Source organism: Cervus elaphus, chromosome 32 (assembly GCF_910594005.1).
Source record: "Cervus elaphus chromosome 32, mCerEla1.1, whole genome shotgun sequence".
NCBI lineage: Eukaryota > Metazoa > Chordata > Mammalia > Artiodactyla > Cervidae > Cervus > Cervus elaphus.
This window is the reverse complement of record NC_057846.1, coordinates 31,379,082-31,396,488: the sequence shown is the minus strand read 5'-3', so window position 1 is coordinate 31,396,488 and position 17,407 is coordinate 31,379,082. Positions and strand designations below refer to the sequence as shown.

Sequence of the window (17,407 nt, the reverse complement as noted above, 5' to 3'; positions counted from 1 at the left end):
TATATAGCTATTGAGTCTGAAAAGCTGCATAGCTCTCTATGCTAATAACACCACACCAACAGATATGTATGTTGTTTGCTACATTTTCCTACTACAAATTACAGCACAAATAACATTAAGTATCCCTGTGCAAATCAATTTAGTAAATGCTATTTTGTGTGCTCAGTAGCCCAGTCCTGTCTGACTCTTGTGACCCCATGGAGAGTAGCCCACCAGACTCCTCTGTCCATGGAATTTTCCAGGCAAGAATACTGGAGCAGGTTGCCATTTCCTCCTCCAGGGGGTCTTCCCAACCCAGGGATGGAAACTGCATCTCTTGTGTCTCCTGCACTGGCTGGCAGATTCTTTACCACTGCACTTGGAAATCCAAATGTTATTTTACTCATCTGTATCTTTTGACTTTGTGTTTTTTATAGCTTTTTTACCATTCAATAGTAGGAATATTTTAATTACACATGAAAGATAAGTTTAAAAATAAAATTGAAATTAAGAAAAATCAATGAAAAGGGAAGAAAGGAGCCCAAAGGGATTAGTAGGAAAAAGGAAGAACAATAGTGTTAGTCACTCAGTTGTGTCCGGCTCTTTGCGACCCAATGGATTGTTGCCCTCCAGGCTCCTCTGTCCATGGGATTCTCCAAGCAAGAATACTGGAGTGGGTTGCCATGTCCTACTTCAGGGGATCTTCCCAACCCAGGGATTGAAGCTGCATATCCCACATTGCAGGCAGATTCTTTACCACTGAGCCACCAGAGAAGCCCATAGAACAACAGAGCTATCCTCCAAAGGAAATACTTTTTCTTTCTAGGTCTTCCACTTAGTTAAAAAAATCAATAGTCTATGTTGGCTAATTTGACTGGTATTTAGATTAGCAATTTCTAAGTTAATGATTCGGGCATCCCTCACAGCTCAGTTGGTAAAGAATCCATCTGCAATGCAGGAGACCCCAATTCGATTCCTGGGTCAGGAAGATATGCTGGAGAAGGGATAGGCTACCCACTCCAGTATTAATGATTAATAAAACTTGCATAGGTAATAGACACGCAGAGGTAACTGGCCTCCAGCTGCCCACACAGGGATTCTCTACCTGCTATGCTATTTTAGTACTGCAACTGTTTATTGGCTAAATTTTATTAAGCACATCACCCTGTTCCCCAGCGAAGCTGATCTGCTGAGGTGTGTGATGATGGTTCCTGATGGGAACTGTGTCTTCAGGGAGGGATCAGGAATGAAGGGAGAGCAACTGTGTCTAAATATAAAGAGTGATGAAGATTCAAAGGCAGCAGAAATGAAAGTATCCTCAGGAAATACTGTAATTTGTACAATTAAGGCAACCTTTTCCTGAAATGGGCTAGTAACTTAAGGCCATTAGAAGAGGGTACCTGCCAGGGATAAACTGGGAGGCTGGGACTGACATATATACTACTATATATAAAATAGATAACTGGTAAGAACCTGCTGTGTAGCACAGGGAGCTCTACTCAATAATCTATAATAATTGATATGGGAAAAGAGTCTAAAAAGAAGAGGGGATATAAGTATACGTATAACTGGTTCACTTTACTATACACCTGAAACTAACACAATATTGTACACCGTCTGTACTCCAATAAAAAATAAAATAAAACAGAACCATATTTGGCTAACCAATCCCTTTTATTTATTTTTTTTGTTGTTATGAGTATTTTTTTTAAATTTTATTTATTTATTTTTTTTATTAGTTGGAGGCTAATTACTTCACAACATTTCAGTGGGTTTTGTCATACATTGATATGAATCAGCCATAGGTTTACACGTATTCCCCATCCCGATCCCCCCTCCCACCTCCCTCTCCACCCGATTCCTCTGGGTCTTCCCAGTGCACCAGGCCCGAGCACTTGTCTCATGCATCCCACCTGGGCTGGTGATCTGTTTCACCATAGATAGTATACATGCTGTTCTTTTGAAACATCCCACCCTCAACTTCTCCCACAGAGTTCAAAAGTCTGTTCTGTATTTCTGTGTCTCTTTTTCTGTTTTGCATATAGGGTTATTGTTACCATCTCTCTAAATTCCATATATATGTGTTAGTATGCTGTAATGTTCTTTATCTTTCTGGCTTACTTCACTCTGTATAATGGGCTCCAGTTTCATCCATCTCATTAGAACTGATTCAAATGAATTCTTTTTAATGGCTGAGTAATATTCCATGGTGTATATGTACCACAGCTTCCTTATCCATTCATCTGCTGATGGGCATCTAGGTTGCTTCCATGTCGTGGCTATTATAAACAGTGCTGCGATGAACACTGGGGTGCACGTGTCTCTTTCAGATCTGGTTTCCTCAGTGTGTATGCCAAGAAGTGGGATTGCTGGGTCATATGGCAGTTCTATTTCCAGTTTTTTAAGAAATCTCCACACTGTTCTCCATAGTGGCTGTACTAGTTTGCATTCCCACCAACAGTGTAAGAGGGTTCCCTTTTCTCCACACCCTCTCCAGCATTTATTGCTTGTAGACTTTTGGATAGCAGCCATCCTGACTGGTGAGTAATGGTACCTCATTGTGGTTTTGATTTGCATTTCTCTAATAATGAGTGATGTTGAGCATCTTTTCATGTGTTTGTTAGCCATCTGTAAGTCTTCTTTGGAGAAATGTCTGTTTAGTTCTTTGGCCCATTTTTTGATTGGGTCATTTATTTTTCTGGAATTGAGCTGCAGGAGTTGCTTGTATATTTTTGAGATTAATCCTTTGTCTGTTTCTTCATTTGCTATTATTTTCTCCCAATCTGAGGGCTGTCTTTTCACCTTACTTATATTTTCCTTTGTAGTGCAAAAGCTTTTAAGTTTCATTAGGTTCCATTTGTTTAGTTTTGCTTTTATTTCCAATATTCTGGGAGGTGGATCATAGAGGATCTTGCTGTGATTTATGTCGGAGAGTGTTTTGCCTATGTTCTCCTCTAGGAGTTTTATAGTTTCTGGTCTTACATTTAGATCTTTAATCCATTTTGAGTTTATTTTTGGTATGGTGTTAGAAAGTGTTCTAGTTTCATTCTTTTACAAGTGGTTGACCAGTTTTCCCAGCACCACTTGTTAAAGTGACATGATCCTCTACATAGAAAACCCTAAAGACTCTTCCAGAAAATTACTAGAGCTAATCAATGAATATAGTAAAGTTGCAGGATATAAAATTAACACACAGAAATCCCTTGCATTCCTATATACTAACAATGAGAAAACAGAAAGAGAAATTAAGGAAACAATACCATTCACCATTGCAACAAAAAGAATAAAATACTTAGGAGTATATCTACCTAAAGAAACAAAAGACCTATACATAGAAAACCATAAAACACTGATGAAAGAAATCAAAGAGGACACAAACAGATGGAGAAACATACCGTGTTCATGGATTGGAAGAATCAATATTGTCAAAATGGCTATTCTACCCAAAGCAATCTATAGATTCAATGCAATCCCTATCAAGCTACCAACGGTATTTTTCACAGAACTAGACCAAAGAATTTCACAATTTGTATGGAAATACAAAAAACCTCGAATAGCCAAAGTAATCTTGAGAAAGAAGAATGGAACTGGAGGAATCAACCTGCCTGACTTCAGACTCTACTACAAAGCCACAGTTATCAAGACAGTATGGTACTGGCACAAAGACAGAAATATAGATCAATGGAACAGAATAGAAAGCCCAGAGATAAATCCACGAACCTATGGACACCTTATCTTTGACAAAGGAGGCAAGGATATACAATGGAAAAAAGATAACCAATCCCTTTTAGTATAACCTTATCCTTATATATAAAACTCATGTTCTTCTCAAGAAAGTCTTAAACTGACAAATTATGAATAAAAATAGACTATAATATTTAAAAAGAACATGGTACCTGGTGGATGTCCTTTGGGTTAAAATCTTTACTTTGATTAGTTTAGAAGCAAAATAAAGACTAGAGCCAGATTCCTTTCTGAGCAAGGTGACCTTTTTACCTGACATCAGAGACAACTATCCTAACAATTTAGAAATTTTTCTTTTTGTGCACATAACTAAAACTGATTTTTCAATAATCAGAGTTCCTTTATGCCTTTTAACTCTCAATTATTTTTCCCATATTCTGTGATCAGACTTATTTTGCTAAGTCATTCTCTAATTACCATTTCTTCTCTGAGTCAATAAAAATTAAGAGCTCCTACTAAGGGGCAGGCACCATGCCTACAGAACAAAACATATTCCCTCATCTCTGACTTCAAAAGGTTTAGGAGAAATAAATAGGCTGTATTCTTCCTCTTCCCAGAGGAAAAGAGAATTCTCTTTCAGATAAGGTCTTAGCCAAAAAGGAAAAAAAAAAAAAAAAAAAAAAACTTCAATTTAAAAAATGTAGCTCTTTCTGCAAACTTCGGAGGGAACATTCAGATTAATTATTTCTAGCAAGTACTTACTCACCATGGGCCAAAACATCTTGCTGAACTGAGGTAATTATCTGTTTTCTTCCCCAGCGGTACTGTGGTGCAAAATACAGACTAGAGGGGAACGGAAGCATGCAGACATCTGCTATTGTAGCTCTTCGGTACTACAGGAGGTTATCATTTCATGCGATTTTGTAAAGGAGCATGACTGCTATGTACAGGAGCTGCCGAATCTGATTCGGACCACTTAAGTGGTCTGATTTACTTCTTGCTTGTTTAAGATAATGGGGTGACTAGGCTGGGCAGTATTCTTCATTTCCTCATTAGGATAACATCTCCCCTCTCCAGCACCTCCATGTCGGCACTTAGGAAAGAGATAATTGCACTGTATTCAGGAGTCCCATTACTACCCTTAAAGATGAATGCCATGTTGGACAAATGGGGAGGGCAGCAGAGACCTACATACACCATGATGGGTAAAATAGAGAGCTAGTGGGGGGCTGCTGGAGGGCGCAGGGCGCTCAGCTCAGCGCTCTGTGATGACCGAGAGGGCTGGGGCTGGAGGGAGGTCCACGAAGGAGGGGATGTGAAGCTAACACAACATTGTAAAGCAATTCAATTTAAAAAAGAAAAGGTATTCAGAACCAAAAAAAAAGAATGCTGTTAGAAATTAATATGAGGGAATTCCCTGGTGGTCCAGTGGTTAGGACTCGGCGCTCAGGGTTCAATTCTGGTCAGGGAACGAACAGCACTGCACTCCCACAGACACACCAAGAAATGAATATGGGATAAATCAAGGGCATCAGGGCACTCGAAACACTTCAGGAGATGATAAGATCTAAGAAGACCTGTTTCCTCCTTGCTACCAGATGCTCTCTGAACACATCTCTCTAGCTCTAATATTCCATGAACTGGTTTTTATCAGCATCTTGGAAGTAATTTCCCCTTTTATTTTTCTAAATGTATCCCCTGAGCCAGTTCAAAACAGCAGAAAAGTTTACAAGGTTATTTTTCTTAAAATATGAGCATCATCTTTGAAATGTTCAGAATTTCAATTTTAAAGTACTTTATGGATTATATTTTCCCCATGATTGCTCTCACATATTGGATCCTTTTTCTCAAAAGCATTCTTAGGGAGTATGGCTATGAGATCTAAAATATTTCTAAGACCTCAATCATTTACACTGAAATAATGAAGTTGGAAATCTTATTTTTTATTCACAAGCTCTCCACTGTCTCAGCTGGCATTGGCGAATCTTAATTATGTTTTTAGTGTCTCATATAATTTTGAATAGCTCCTATTAAGGAGTTATCATCAAAGAGTGTTGTGATGTATTTCAAAAGCAGCAACCGAATCATCTTTGAATAGTGATAGCTATCTTTCAGGCAAAAAAATCTACAGCCAATGCCAGTAGGCAGGGACATAAGCTCTAATGAGATCTTTAAATATTTCTGAAAAAACAAACAGATGATATGTCGGTGCTAGAACAGAATGCTAGACACTAGACCACAGAAGGTTTTGTTTCAAGATGACCATTTCTTTATGTCAGCATAATATCAGGGAAATCTGACTGATCTAAATCTATGCACTGTGTAAACCTTGAATTATTATCTGGGTCTCTGCCACCAGAAAGCGACTGTCAAAACTGGTCCATTTATGAAAAAATAGTTCTTTGTTAGAGTTGTATCCTGAGTTGATAGAGGACTTCCCTGGTGGTCCAGTGGTTGAGAATGTACCTGCCAATGCAGGGGATGCAGGTTTGATCCTTGGCCCCGGAGAACCAGACATGCCGCAGGGCAAGTCATCAGCGCTGAGCCGGTGCTCTAGAACCCGGGAGCTGCCACGAGAGAAGCCAGCACAAGAGGCCAGCAGGGCAACGAAGAGTAGCCCCTCTCTCCACAACTGGAGGAAGCCCGCACTCAGCGACAAAGAACCAGCACAGCCATAAGTAAACAAATAAATAGAACAAGTTTTAAAAAAAAAATAAACTTAAAAGAGCTAGCACTGACAACAGATTGGATTAAAAGATACTGAAACCCTTTTTTCATTCAAATTTTACATTTTCGAAAGGCCCGTTCTATTGTATAACTTAATTTTATAAGTTGTTATAAAAGTTGAACAGTTGTTAACAGTAGTCTGTTTTACATAGCAGCAAGTGGTAAGAAGTTTTGATAACACAAGACTAAATGCCCAGAACATATAAATCTAGAGAAATATGTATGTGAAGGCAACTTATAAAGAGACTGGACCCTGTCACCAGAATACTAGGCAACTATTATTATCTGCGGGGGGCCAGCTGACATTTCTTGGTTGTGCTATCATGTTAAGAAAGCCCTATGGACATGACCTTATTAAATAGTCAGTAAATAGTATTTCTTTTCCCCATTTCCATTTCTTTTTCTCTATGTAAAAACATGTCCATGCTCTCTGAAGGCTTTTCTTTTTGTTTCTGTGGGTACCTTCAATCCATGCTGGGTTCTGTCTTGGTGAGTGAGGCAGACCTCATTTTATTGCACTTCCCAGATACTGTATTGCGTTTTGCACCAACTGAAGGTTTGCGGCAACCTGGCCTTGATCAAGTCTACTGGCGCCATTTTTCCAAAAGCATCTGCTCACTGTGGGCCTCTCTGTCACATGCTGGTAATTCTCCCTGTATTTCAAACCCTCCACCAGAAGAAACGTTTATGACTTGCTAAAGGCTCAGATGATGGTGAACGTTTTTTAGCGATACACTATTTAAAAAATGAGGTATGGACATGGTTTTTGTAGACTTAATGCTGCTGCATGCTGAAACGACTACAGTGTAAACACCATTTTTAAATGCACTAGAGCCAAAAAAATGTCGTGTGACTCACTTTATTGCGACACTTGCTTTAATGCCACGGTCAGGAATGGAACCCGCAATATCTCCAAGGTTGGCCTGTATAAAATTATTGCTATTCCCAACTAGTACAGCCACTATGGAGAAAAGTGTGGAGATTCCTTAAAAAACTGGAAATAGAACTGCCATATGACCCAGCAATCCCACTTCTTGGCATACACACTGAGGAAACCAGATCTGAAAGAGACACGTGCACCCCAGTGTTCATCGCAGCACTGTTTATAATAGCCACGACATGGAAGCAACCTAGATGCCCATCAGCAGACGAATGGATAAGGAAGCTGTGGTACATATACACCACGGAATATTTCAGCCATTAAAAAGAATTCATTTGAATCAGTTCTAATGAGATGGATGAAACTGGAGCCCATTATACAGAGTGAAGTAAGCCAGAAAGATAAAGACCAATACAGCATACTAACATACATATATGGAATTTAGAAAGATGGTAACGATAACCCTATATGCAAAACAGAAAAAGAGACACAGATGTACAGAACAGACTTCTGGACTCTGTGGGAGAAGGAGAGGGTGGGATGTTTCGAGAGAACAGCATTGAAACATGTATATTATCTGTGGTGAAACAGATCAGCAGCCCAGGTTGGATGCATGAGACAAGTGCTCGGGCCTGGTGCACTGGGAAGACCCAGAGGAATCGGGTAGAGAGGGAGGTGGGAGGGGGGATCGGGATGGGGAATACATGTAACTCCATGGCTGATTCATTTCAATGTATGACAAAACCCACTACAATACTGTAAAGTAATTAGCCTCCAACTAATAAAAATAAATGGAAAAAAAATTATTGCTATTCCCTAAGACAAAGTAACCGGCACTATTGCATTTTCCACCAAGGACAGTGTCTAACACAGGCTCTTCTCTTACAGGTTGTGGGACTGGGAAGTATCTGAAAGTGAATAGCCAGGTCTACACCATGGGCTGTGACTACTGCGCACAGCTGGTGGAGATTGCCCGGAGCAGAGGCTGTGAAGTCATGGTGTGTGACAACCTCAACCTCCCCTTTAGGGATCGGCGCTTCGACGCCATCATCTCCATAGGCGGTAAGGCAACCCCATCACAGCTTCGCTCTTCACCGTGAGGATAATGCTACGTGGTTGAAGCCACTCTCACAACTCAATATCCATTCTTTGTAGAAAGATCCATGTAATTCATTTTATCTAATTTTTAAAAAAATATTTCAACTGAATTGTTTAATTTCAAGTGTACTTACAGTGGTACATATGATTCTTTTATCTAGCTGAACCCTCAAACTATTGCTTTCCTCTTCTGGATGACTCATTCCAGTTTCTTCCACTTATGAATAAGGAAGTATTAGAGTTGTACTCATTGAAAGGAAGAAAGTTTTTGGTTTGGTCATGCCACCTGAAGAACTAGAAACTGCAGAGAGGTCAGAGACGTGCTTGCTCTTCTTTTGTTTACTTCGGTTGTAGAATTTCTACGGTCAGCTACCTACGAACAGGCGGTGCTGCGGACCACGCTGCGGGCGTGGGGCTGCTGACCAACTTTGCGCTTTCAGAAAATGCTTCATGTTGTACATTGTTGAGTCCTGCTTTTTGTTCAGCTGAAGTCTCCTGCCCGAAGAGGAGATGGAGAACAGTTGGCTGCCATCTTCCAGTGAAAAATGTTTCCTTCAGTGGAAACCCAGCATGTGTTTTTATAAACTGTGGTCATTTTCCAGTTAGCGTTTACATTTAAAACTAGGAGAAATGTCACTGAACTGTCTCTCCTATGTCCATACAGATTTACTTATTTAGAATGATGTATGTGGGCATTTCTTGGTTAACATGAAGAAATATATTTTTACTATATTTTAAAATATATAAATATATATTTTCCATGTCTCTTAATAATCATATGAGAGGGTAAGCATCAAACCTAATACATTCCTTATGTTTTACTGACAGATAACAAAAAGAAACAGTCTTTCTACTTATTTTTAGAATAGGATGATAAAATTTTTATAAAAACTTGTCCATATATTGAAATGGTGTCAACCAACTTTTCATGCCAGTGGTTCTCAACTTGAGATTATATTGTCACCGCCCCCCTCCGCCCCCCGCAGGGGATATCTGTCAACGTTTGGAGGCAGTTTTGGTTGTCACAACTGAGTGTGTATGACAACAGTCATCAACTTGATCCCCACTACCTTGCAATAAAGAATTATCCAGCTTGTTTAAAAATGCCAATAGTGCTGAGGTTGTAAAATTCTGCTTCATACTAAACCCATGGATTCTGAATACTTATAGTCAAATGAGACACACCTGAAAAATTAAATAACAATACATCATAAAATACCAAGATATAACAGGACTTTTAAGATGACTATGCGTAACCTCGTATGATTCTGGAATCCAGTCGCTGAATTCAACCTACCCATGTGTTCCATCAAAACCCCATCCCACAGGATACACATACCAAGTGCTACTTCTGCCTTTAAATTATGATTTTTAAACAACAAGGAACTTTTCTATTCTTTAAAATTCAACATAGTTTCCTGACATTGGTGATAATTCATATAAAGACATCTTTAAGTTCCACTTAGTTTACATTTACAATGTTTCTTAATAGAATATGTGTGTATAGGTATGTGTAATACATTTTATATGTATTATAAGTTTTTCTTATTCTAAAACATCTGGCTTAAAAGTTACTTAGTATTATATGTTAAATATATAAAAGACTGAGATATTTCCTGGGTGAAATTATGGTATTAAAATGGATTATCACATAAGCAATATTAAGGAATGAAAAGTATAAAGATATTTTTCCTTAAAAACAAAACTTCTGAAGCTAAGAATCCTACAATGTTGAAAGCCTATAAAGTCTGCTAAAAAGAAATTACTGTATTAAAATCATCCTATTTTAATGGTGTTTTTTTCCCCTCTCACGGTCAAAACACAAGAATACAGTCAATTCTCATTATTCACGGTAGTTATGTTCTATAATGTCCTGTGAACACTGAATTAACAAATACTGAACCATTGCTCCCAGGGGAAATACAGGATTAGGTTCTCGTGAGCCTCTGGTCACAAGACTTTTGTCAAATTAATCAACAGAGAAATCATGAACAAAAACACAAAAATGCAAAACATGTGGCACTAAATAGACCATGAAAAGGACACTTGTTGACACTGCCAGAGCTGAGACAGGAAGGCAGATCATCTCCTTGGACCCCAGCTGGGAACATGTGCCTTGGGAAGCTCAACTTTTTGGCTGTTCTATGCACGTCAAGGAATGACCACAAAAATGCTGAGTGTACAGAGTTCTGAAGTTACAAAAAAATTTTAGTGAGTGGGCGAATCTGTGGATACAGAATCCACAGGTGACAAGGATCAACTGCGTTTAGAAAACATACCCATGTAAGTTTCAGGGTGAATTAGGTGCAAGTTATGGAAGATGTTAATGACCAGGAGTAGTCATAGATCTGAATGCTAGTCCTGTCCTAAGTCTGATTCAGTCCTGACTTCTCTGCCCCCTTTTGGCTCATTGACCAAGACACTACTCAAGAAGTGTAAGCTCTAGGGGGGCGTTCCTGGTGGCCCAGTGGTTAAGATTCTGCACTCCCAATGCAGGGGGCCTGGGTTCAAGCTCTGGTTGGGGAACTAAGATCCCATAGGGGCCCTGATTGCTCCATGGTGTGGCCAAAAAATAACAAAAATTTTAAAAGACATCAATTTAAAAAGAAAAAAAAAAGACTGTAAGCTTTAAAACTGACCATTGCAAAGGGCTCATTCATCAGTGTCACTAGCCTGACACCTAGTGAAGTAAAGTGATCAGTCAGCGATCACAAAGCTGGTCACTGCTAGATCCAGGACAAAATACACTGGTGTCCTGTTCTCTAAATGCATCTGAGGGTTTCCCTGGTGGCTCAGTGGTAAAGAATCCGCCTGTCAATGCAGGAGATCCAGGTTTGATCCCTGATCTGGGAGGATCTGACATGCCAGGGAGCAACTAAGCCCGAGCATCACAACTATGGAATCTGTGCTTGAGAGCCCAGGAGCTGCGACTGCTGAGCCCGTGTCTCAACTACTGAAGCCCGCAAGGCCTGGAGCCTGTGCTCTGCAGCAAGACCCCCGCAATAAGCAGCTTGCGCACTGCAACCAGAGAGTAGCCGCAACTAGAGAAAAACCCATGCAGCAACGAAGACCCAGCACACCTATAAATAAATAACTTAAATGCATTTGAACCTCCTGCCTCTAGCTTCCTGCATGGTATAGTCAGAGAAGACAGGGTTTGTGCTCTGCTGATGGGAAAGCAAATCTGATTGGGAACAATACAAAGTGTGCCTCTTGTATAACCTCCCTTTGACAGCTTTATCTATATAGTAATCTCACTTTAGACTTTTACTAGCTCTCTGTGCCGTGTAAACTAAAGAGATTTATGTGTACCTCTGCATTATGCTAAGGTTACAGGCACTGTTTCACCTGCTCTGTACTCACATCTGAGCAGCAATGTCCAGACTCTCTTTAGAGCCAATTTCATATCTGAGTTAAGTGTGGAAAGCTTGTGTGTGGAAAAATAATGTGATGCTTTCTCTTGACACGGTGTGATTAAACTCTAGGAGCTCACAGACTAGTGCTTCCTAAATACTGTTTGATAAAAATACATCTAATAACCCCCCTAAGACTAGATACAGGCAGTCCCACTTGACTCACTTTAACCTGCAAAGAACTGCAAGTAAAACGGTGACCTCTAAGTTGCTTTTTCTTAAATAAATACAATTTCATATTATATTAACATTATTAAAAATGATAAGTAGTCATCTAGTCTGGAGGTTGGATGGCTTATCTTTGCATTTTCTAAACAGAATTTTTTTTTTAACATTTTCTCTACTCATACTTGCTTGATTAACTGTATTAACACTGACCAGCGGTGTTGATCTTGCGATGCTTCAGAAGTACAAATCATTCATTAAAACAACAAGTTATTTCATAGAATTCTACTAGGGAACATTTACCTAACTTAGGGTTAGCTCGCCCTTTCAAATTTTATCAATTCACACTGGTCATTCTTCTGGTTAACAAAATTCATAGGATTTTAAAACTGGAAGAGGCCTTACAGATTGTTTTTTCTAGGTGTCTTCTTATACATGAAGAGACAAAGTCCAGAGAAGTTAAATAATTGTCCAAGATGAGTTGTCTAATGAGTAGAGGCATATCTCATTTTATGGCACTTTGCGGACACTGCATTTTTACAAATGGAAGGTTGCGGCAACCTTGCACTGAGCCTCTTGTCTGTTGGCACCATTCTGCCAACAGCATTTGGTCACTTTGTGTCCCTGTGTCAGATTTTGGTAATTCTGGTAACATTTTCAACCTTCTCATTATCATTATCTTTGCATGGTGACCTGTGATCTTGGGTGTATTGCTGCAAAAAGATTACAACTTTCTGAAGGCTCAGGTGATGGTTAGCAGCTTTTAGCAATATTTTTAAATTAAGATACATAGTTTTTTTAATGCATAATGCTAGTGCACACTTAACTGACTACAGTATAATGTAAACATCACCTTTACATGCACTGGGAAACCAAGAATTTGTGTGACTTTCTTCATTCCAGTGGTCTGGAAGCAAACCCACAGTATCTCCAGGGTCTGCTGATACAGGAAACAAAGTTAAAAATTATGCTTCTCCTGAAAACCAGGTCTGTGCTATTTCTACCATCTGCCCAAGCTGCAGGAAATAAGGAGTACTTACCACATGTCAAGGGCTTCTCAGGTGGCACAGTGGGCAGAGAATCCACCTGCCAATGCAGGAGATGAAAGATATGCAGGTTCAATCCCTGGGTTGGGAAGATCTCCTGGAGGAGGAAATGGTAACCCACTCCAGTATTCGTCAAAACTGCATCACTGTTATATGGAAAATACTAGTCTATAGATGTGTAGACCAGTCTTTATATAGGAAATACTAGTCTATAAACGTGCATACACACTGAGATCCAGTTTCTTCTTTTCCAGTCATACATCATTTCTCTACAAAACAAAGGAGAATCAGAGCCATCAAAGAAATGGCCAGGATCCTAGTTCCTGGAGGCCAGCTGATGATTTATGTTTGGGCCATGGAACAGAAGAACCGGCACTTTGAGAAGCAAGACGTGCTTGTTCCATGGAACAAAGCCTTGTGCTCCCAAGCCCTCTCGGAAGCCGGCCCGCCGGGGAGAAGGAGAGGCCCCCCCCAGCACCCGCCCTGCTCCGCCTGCCGCTGCTCCGAGTGTTTCGAGGGGCGCCCTGACTCGAAGCGGTCCCACAGCGTGGACTGCGACGCCGTCCTGGCTGGCACCTGCTGCGCAAATACTTCCGAGGAAGGCGAGGAAGAAAACGGATTCTATAACACGCTGGGGAAATCGTTTCGCTCCTGGTTTTCCTCTAGATCTCTGGATGAATCCACTCTGAGGAAGCAAATTGAAAAAGTGAGGCCCCTGAAAAACACAGGAAGTTGGGCCAATAGCACGATATCCATCCAGCCTTCAAGACACTCAAGTTTCGACTTGGGTCATCCAGAGACTTTGTCCACGGGAGAGCAAAATGCAGATGAGGAAGTGTTTGTGGAGCCGTCTCAAGGACCTCTGGAGTGGCTGAGGGCGCCCACCACATGCAAACAGCTAAATGGAGACCATCCTGGAGTCATGAGGAGAAACGGAGATGGGAATTTTCTGGGTGGCACCAATGCTAAGAACTGTGTGGATGAAGATAATGTAGAAGAGGGCACCGCTTCTGGTAGTAAATTATGGAGGAGGGTTTCTGCAGCAGATTCCACAGACTCCAACCCAGGGGACGCCATTTCTGTCGAAGAACAACAGCCCGATGTTTTGGATTCCAGAGCCTTTATGCGTTATTACCACGTGTTTCGAGAAGGTGAGCTCTGTGGCCTGCTGAAGGAGAGTGTGTCGGAGCTCCATATTCTGAGCTCTGGGAATGACCATGGAAACTGGTGTGTCATCGCAGAGAAGAGGGAGAGCTGTGACTGACGGGCTCATCTCAGACACGGCCTCCAAAAGAGGGACCGCGTTCTTCTCACGGGGTGTGTGAGGTGGTCCCTGGAACTGGCATCCAATGCTGTTATCTGGTCTGTGTTTAATCCATTTATTCTGGTCTGTAGAGACTATGAATTCAGCATCTTTTCAGTCAAGCGCAGTGGTTGGCTATCTAAAGCATCTGACAAAGTCTTTACGGTTAAAGGTTAATAGAAGAGATCTGAAGAAGCAATAGAACATGAACTCCAATATGGCCGAATTGCTCTAACAATACATGTTTACACGCTTTTCAGTATTATATAGTGATTTCAAAAGATTCTGCTTTTAAGTATACCTTGTAAAAACATCATTTGTATGCAGTAAGGGGGCAATTCCTAGCTCTAGTTATAATTTACCACTGCACAAATGTGATAAATTATTTCATGGCCAAGGCCTTGCTTCTGCTTAAAGTCTTTAGAAAGGTGAGAGACAGTAGAGAGAGACAAGCAGGGTTCTGAGAACTTTTCCAAATGCTAAATGAACTTGCTTCAAGGTAAGTAAAACACAAGGTTTTTGATGTTGCCCAGAAGGCTTTTAAAGGCACGGTCAGCATGCAGAGTAGATATGTGGGCACTAGAAGACATTGCAAGTTATCCAGGAGGTATTTTTCCAACCTTATTAGAAGCAGGAGTATCCAGTCACAGAAAGTCCAAGACTGACTACTGAATTTTCATCTGGAATGATGCTTTTCTTATGCACTGAAGGGATATTTAGAAAATAAAAATCTGGTTGAAGCAGCATTTTATTTTGGTTCTCGAAACAAGTAGATCATTAAGGAGCACGATATTTGGACTTGGTGGAGGGCTAACTACTGGATTTTTAAAAATAATATCTGGGCATTTATCCCCTTGAAAGGGACTACATTTTAATGGTTATAGTAAGAATGTAGACAATCAAATCTTACTAATTAAAGGTTCAATTTCTGCCACTTTATAGACAAATGGATAGCTGGGCACTGCCTGATCACCACTTCTGTTTAGTTTTAACCATGGATCTGTTTATATCCATGTCATGGATACTGAGACATAGCTATGATTAGGAAAAGCAGGCATGAGTTGACCCAGGAATACAGTCTCAGACAGTTCCTTAATGAGGAGAGAATCAACACTTGACAAAAGTCTTTTTACTGTATGGGCTACTATAAACCTGGAGGATACCCAATTCTTGTTTTGCTTTCCACTGAAATTACTAAAATAGTGTAACTTTTTCCCTTCAGTGATTGTGTTCTAACTAAAAATACTGATGATACTTTCAAAGAAGTTTAAAGGATTATTTTTAATGTGCATCTGAAAGTACTGAAGTTTATTTTATTACTCTCTTGGCTTCAAAATAAGATTGTGTCATCACCTTTTTGGTTGATGAGGTTGTTGGGTGGAAATGAGATCTATGATTTGTATTGTTCTGCACACAGTCTGCATTAGAGGGACAATAAAAACAAACATAAAAGTGGAATATAAATTAAAATTTAATTTAATGTCTCCCATTTCTTAAATGAGGATATTAAGCCGTGAGTGTAAGTGGGGTTTTTGTTGGAAAGAAATGTTCTCAGAGTCAGAGACATTCTTACAATTAAGGCTTGATGACCCTTCTATTATGAGTGGATTTTTCCTCTCCTTGAAGTCTGTTGTCACATACATCTTCATTACCAGCCTTGCTGCTTGAAATCTGTTTATAAAGTCACGGCTTTCTGGGAGGGAAGCCACCAAGTAAGTTCCACCACTTACGTGGACTCAGTTCATTAGATGGCGCCAGAAAAGCTTTGAGCAAACCTTTATGTGCAACCTCCTACACACATTCACACACACACACACCCCACTTTGTATAAGCTAACTCTCTAGAATGGTTTTTGAGAGAGGAATATTTTCACATAATTTTGACAAGGCTATAAATAAAAAAACACTAATACTAGCAATCTTTCAGTCTTCAGCTGCTGAGCACAAGGATTCTATTCATCCAGATTATTTTGTATGCAAACAACTGACTTTCCGGTTGATAATCTCTCTTTGGTATATTCATGTGGAAAACACTCTTAAATCTCACTTCTGTCTTTGGAGAGGTGTGTGTGTATACACACACATGCATACATGTGTGCTAAGTCACTTCAGTCTTGTCATTCAATGTACTATAGCCTGCCAGGCACCTCTGTCCATGGGATTCTCCAGGCAAGAACAATGGAGTGGGTTGCCATGCCCTCCTCCAGGGGATCTTCTCGACCCAGGGATCTAACCCACATCTCCTGCGGCTCCTATATTGCAGGCAGATTCTTTACTTTACATATATGTGGGCTTCACAGGTGGCTCAGACAGTAAAGAATCCACCTGCAATGCAGGAGACCTGGGTTTGACTCCTGGGGTCGGGAAGATTCCCTGGAGAAGGGAATGGCAACCCACTCTAGTATTCTTGGGGCTTCCCAGGTGGTGCTAGTGGTAAAGAACTCCCCTGTCAATGCAGGATATATAAGCGATGTGGGTTTGATCCGTGGGTTGGGAAGATCCCCTGGAGAAGGGCACAGCAACTCACCTCAGTATTCTTGCCTGGAGAATTCCATGGACAGAGAAGCCTGGTGGGCTATAATAGTCCATGGGGTCACAAAGAGTTGGATACAACTGAGCGACTAACAATTTCAATTTCACTTTCATACATATGGATAATATATCTTTATACTTCAAATATACATGATACATACATGTAAATATCTTGATCATTTAAAATTTTGTTCATCTTAGGACTATACCCAAAAGGAAATACAAATCTAAGTGAGTTTAAATACACACACAGCATTTGTGAGTGTTTAGTTGGCCTTAACTTGCTCTATTATAGGTTTTTCTTTTCAATCCAAAGTACATACTTTGGAAACTTAAGATTCCATTATTCACACTGGAGTGTCTTTCCTGCTTCTCCTTTATTCGCGGGCATCATTGCAGATGCCACTATCTGATGTGGAACGAAGCATGTCGGAAGGTCCTTAAAAACCTCCGTGGGCTCATCAATTCCTTGCTGGCCTACTTAAGGAATTCCATATAACCAAATGGTCTGGGGGAAAGTGCATTATCACAGACAAAGGATGCAAAATAACATTAGAGTAAGAAACAAGCAAGTGGCCCGT

At 40.2% G+C, this 17,407-nt stretch overlaps 1 protein-coding gene across 7 annotated transcripts in view; it reads left to right on the top strand.

The window, feature by feature from the left end:
• TRMT9B (tRNA methyltransferase 9B (putative)) overlaps positions 1 to 15,770 on the top strand; it is a 67,221-nt gene extending 51,451 nt beyond the window's left edge. For all 7 annotated transcript variants that reach the window (XM_043893828.1, XM_043893827.1, XM_043893825.1 and 4 more), the window contains 2 exons: positions 8,159 to 8,332; positions 13,247 to 15,770. In XM_043893828.1, the coding sequence (XP_043749763.1) occupies positions 8,159 to 8,332; positions 13,247 to 14,256 (1,184 nt within the window). In that variant the 3' untranslated portion in view covers positions 14,257 to 15,770. The remainder of the gene's footprint in view (positions 1 to 8,158; positions 8,333 to 13,246) is intronic.
• The last annotated feature ends 1,637 nt before the right edge of the window (positions 15,771 to 17,407 follow it).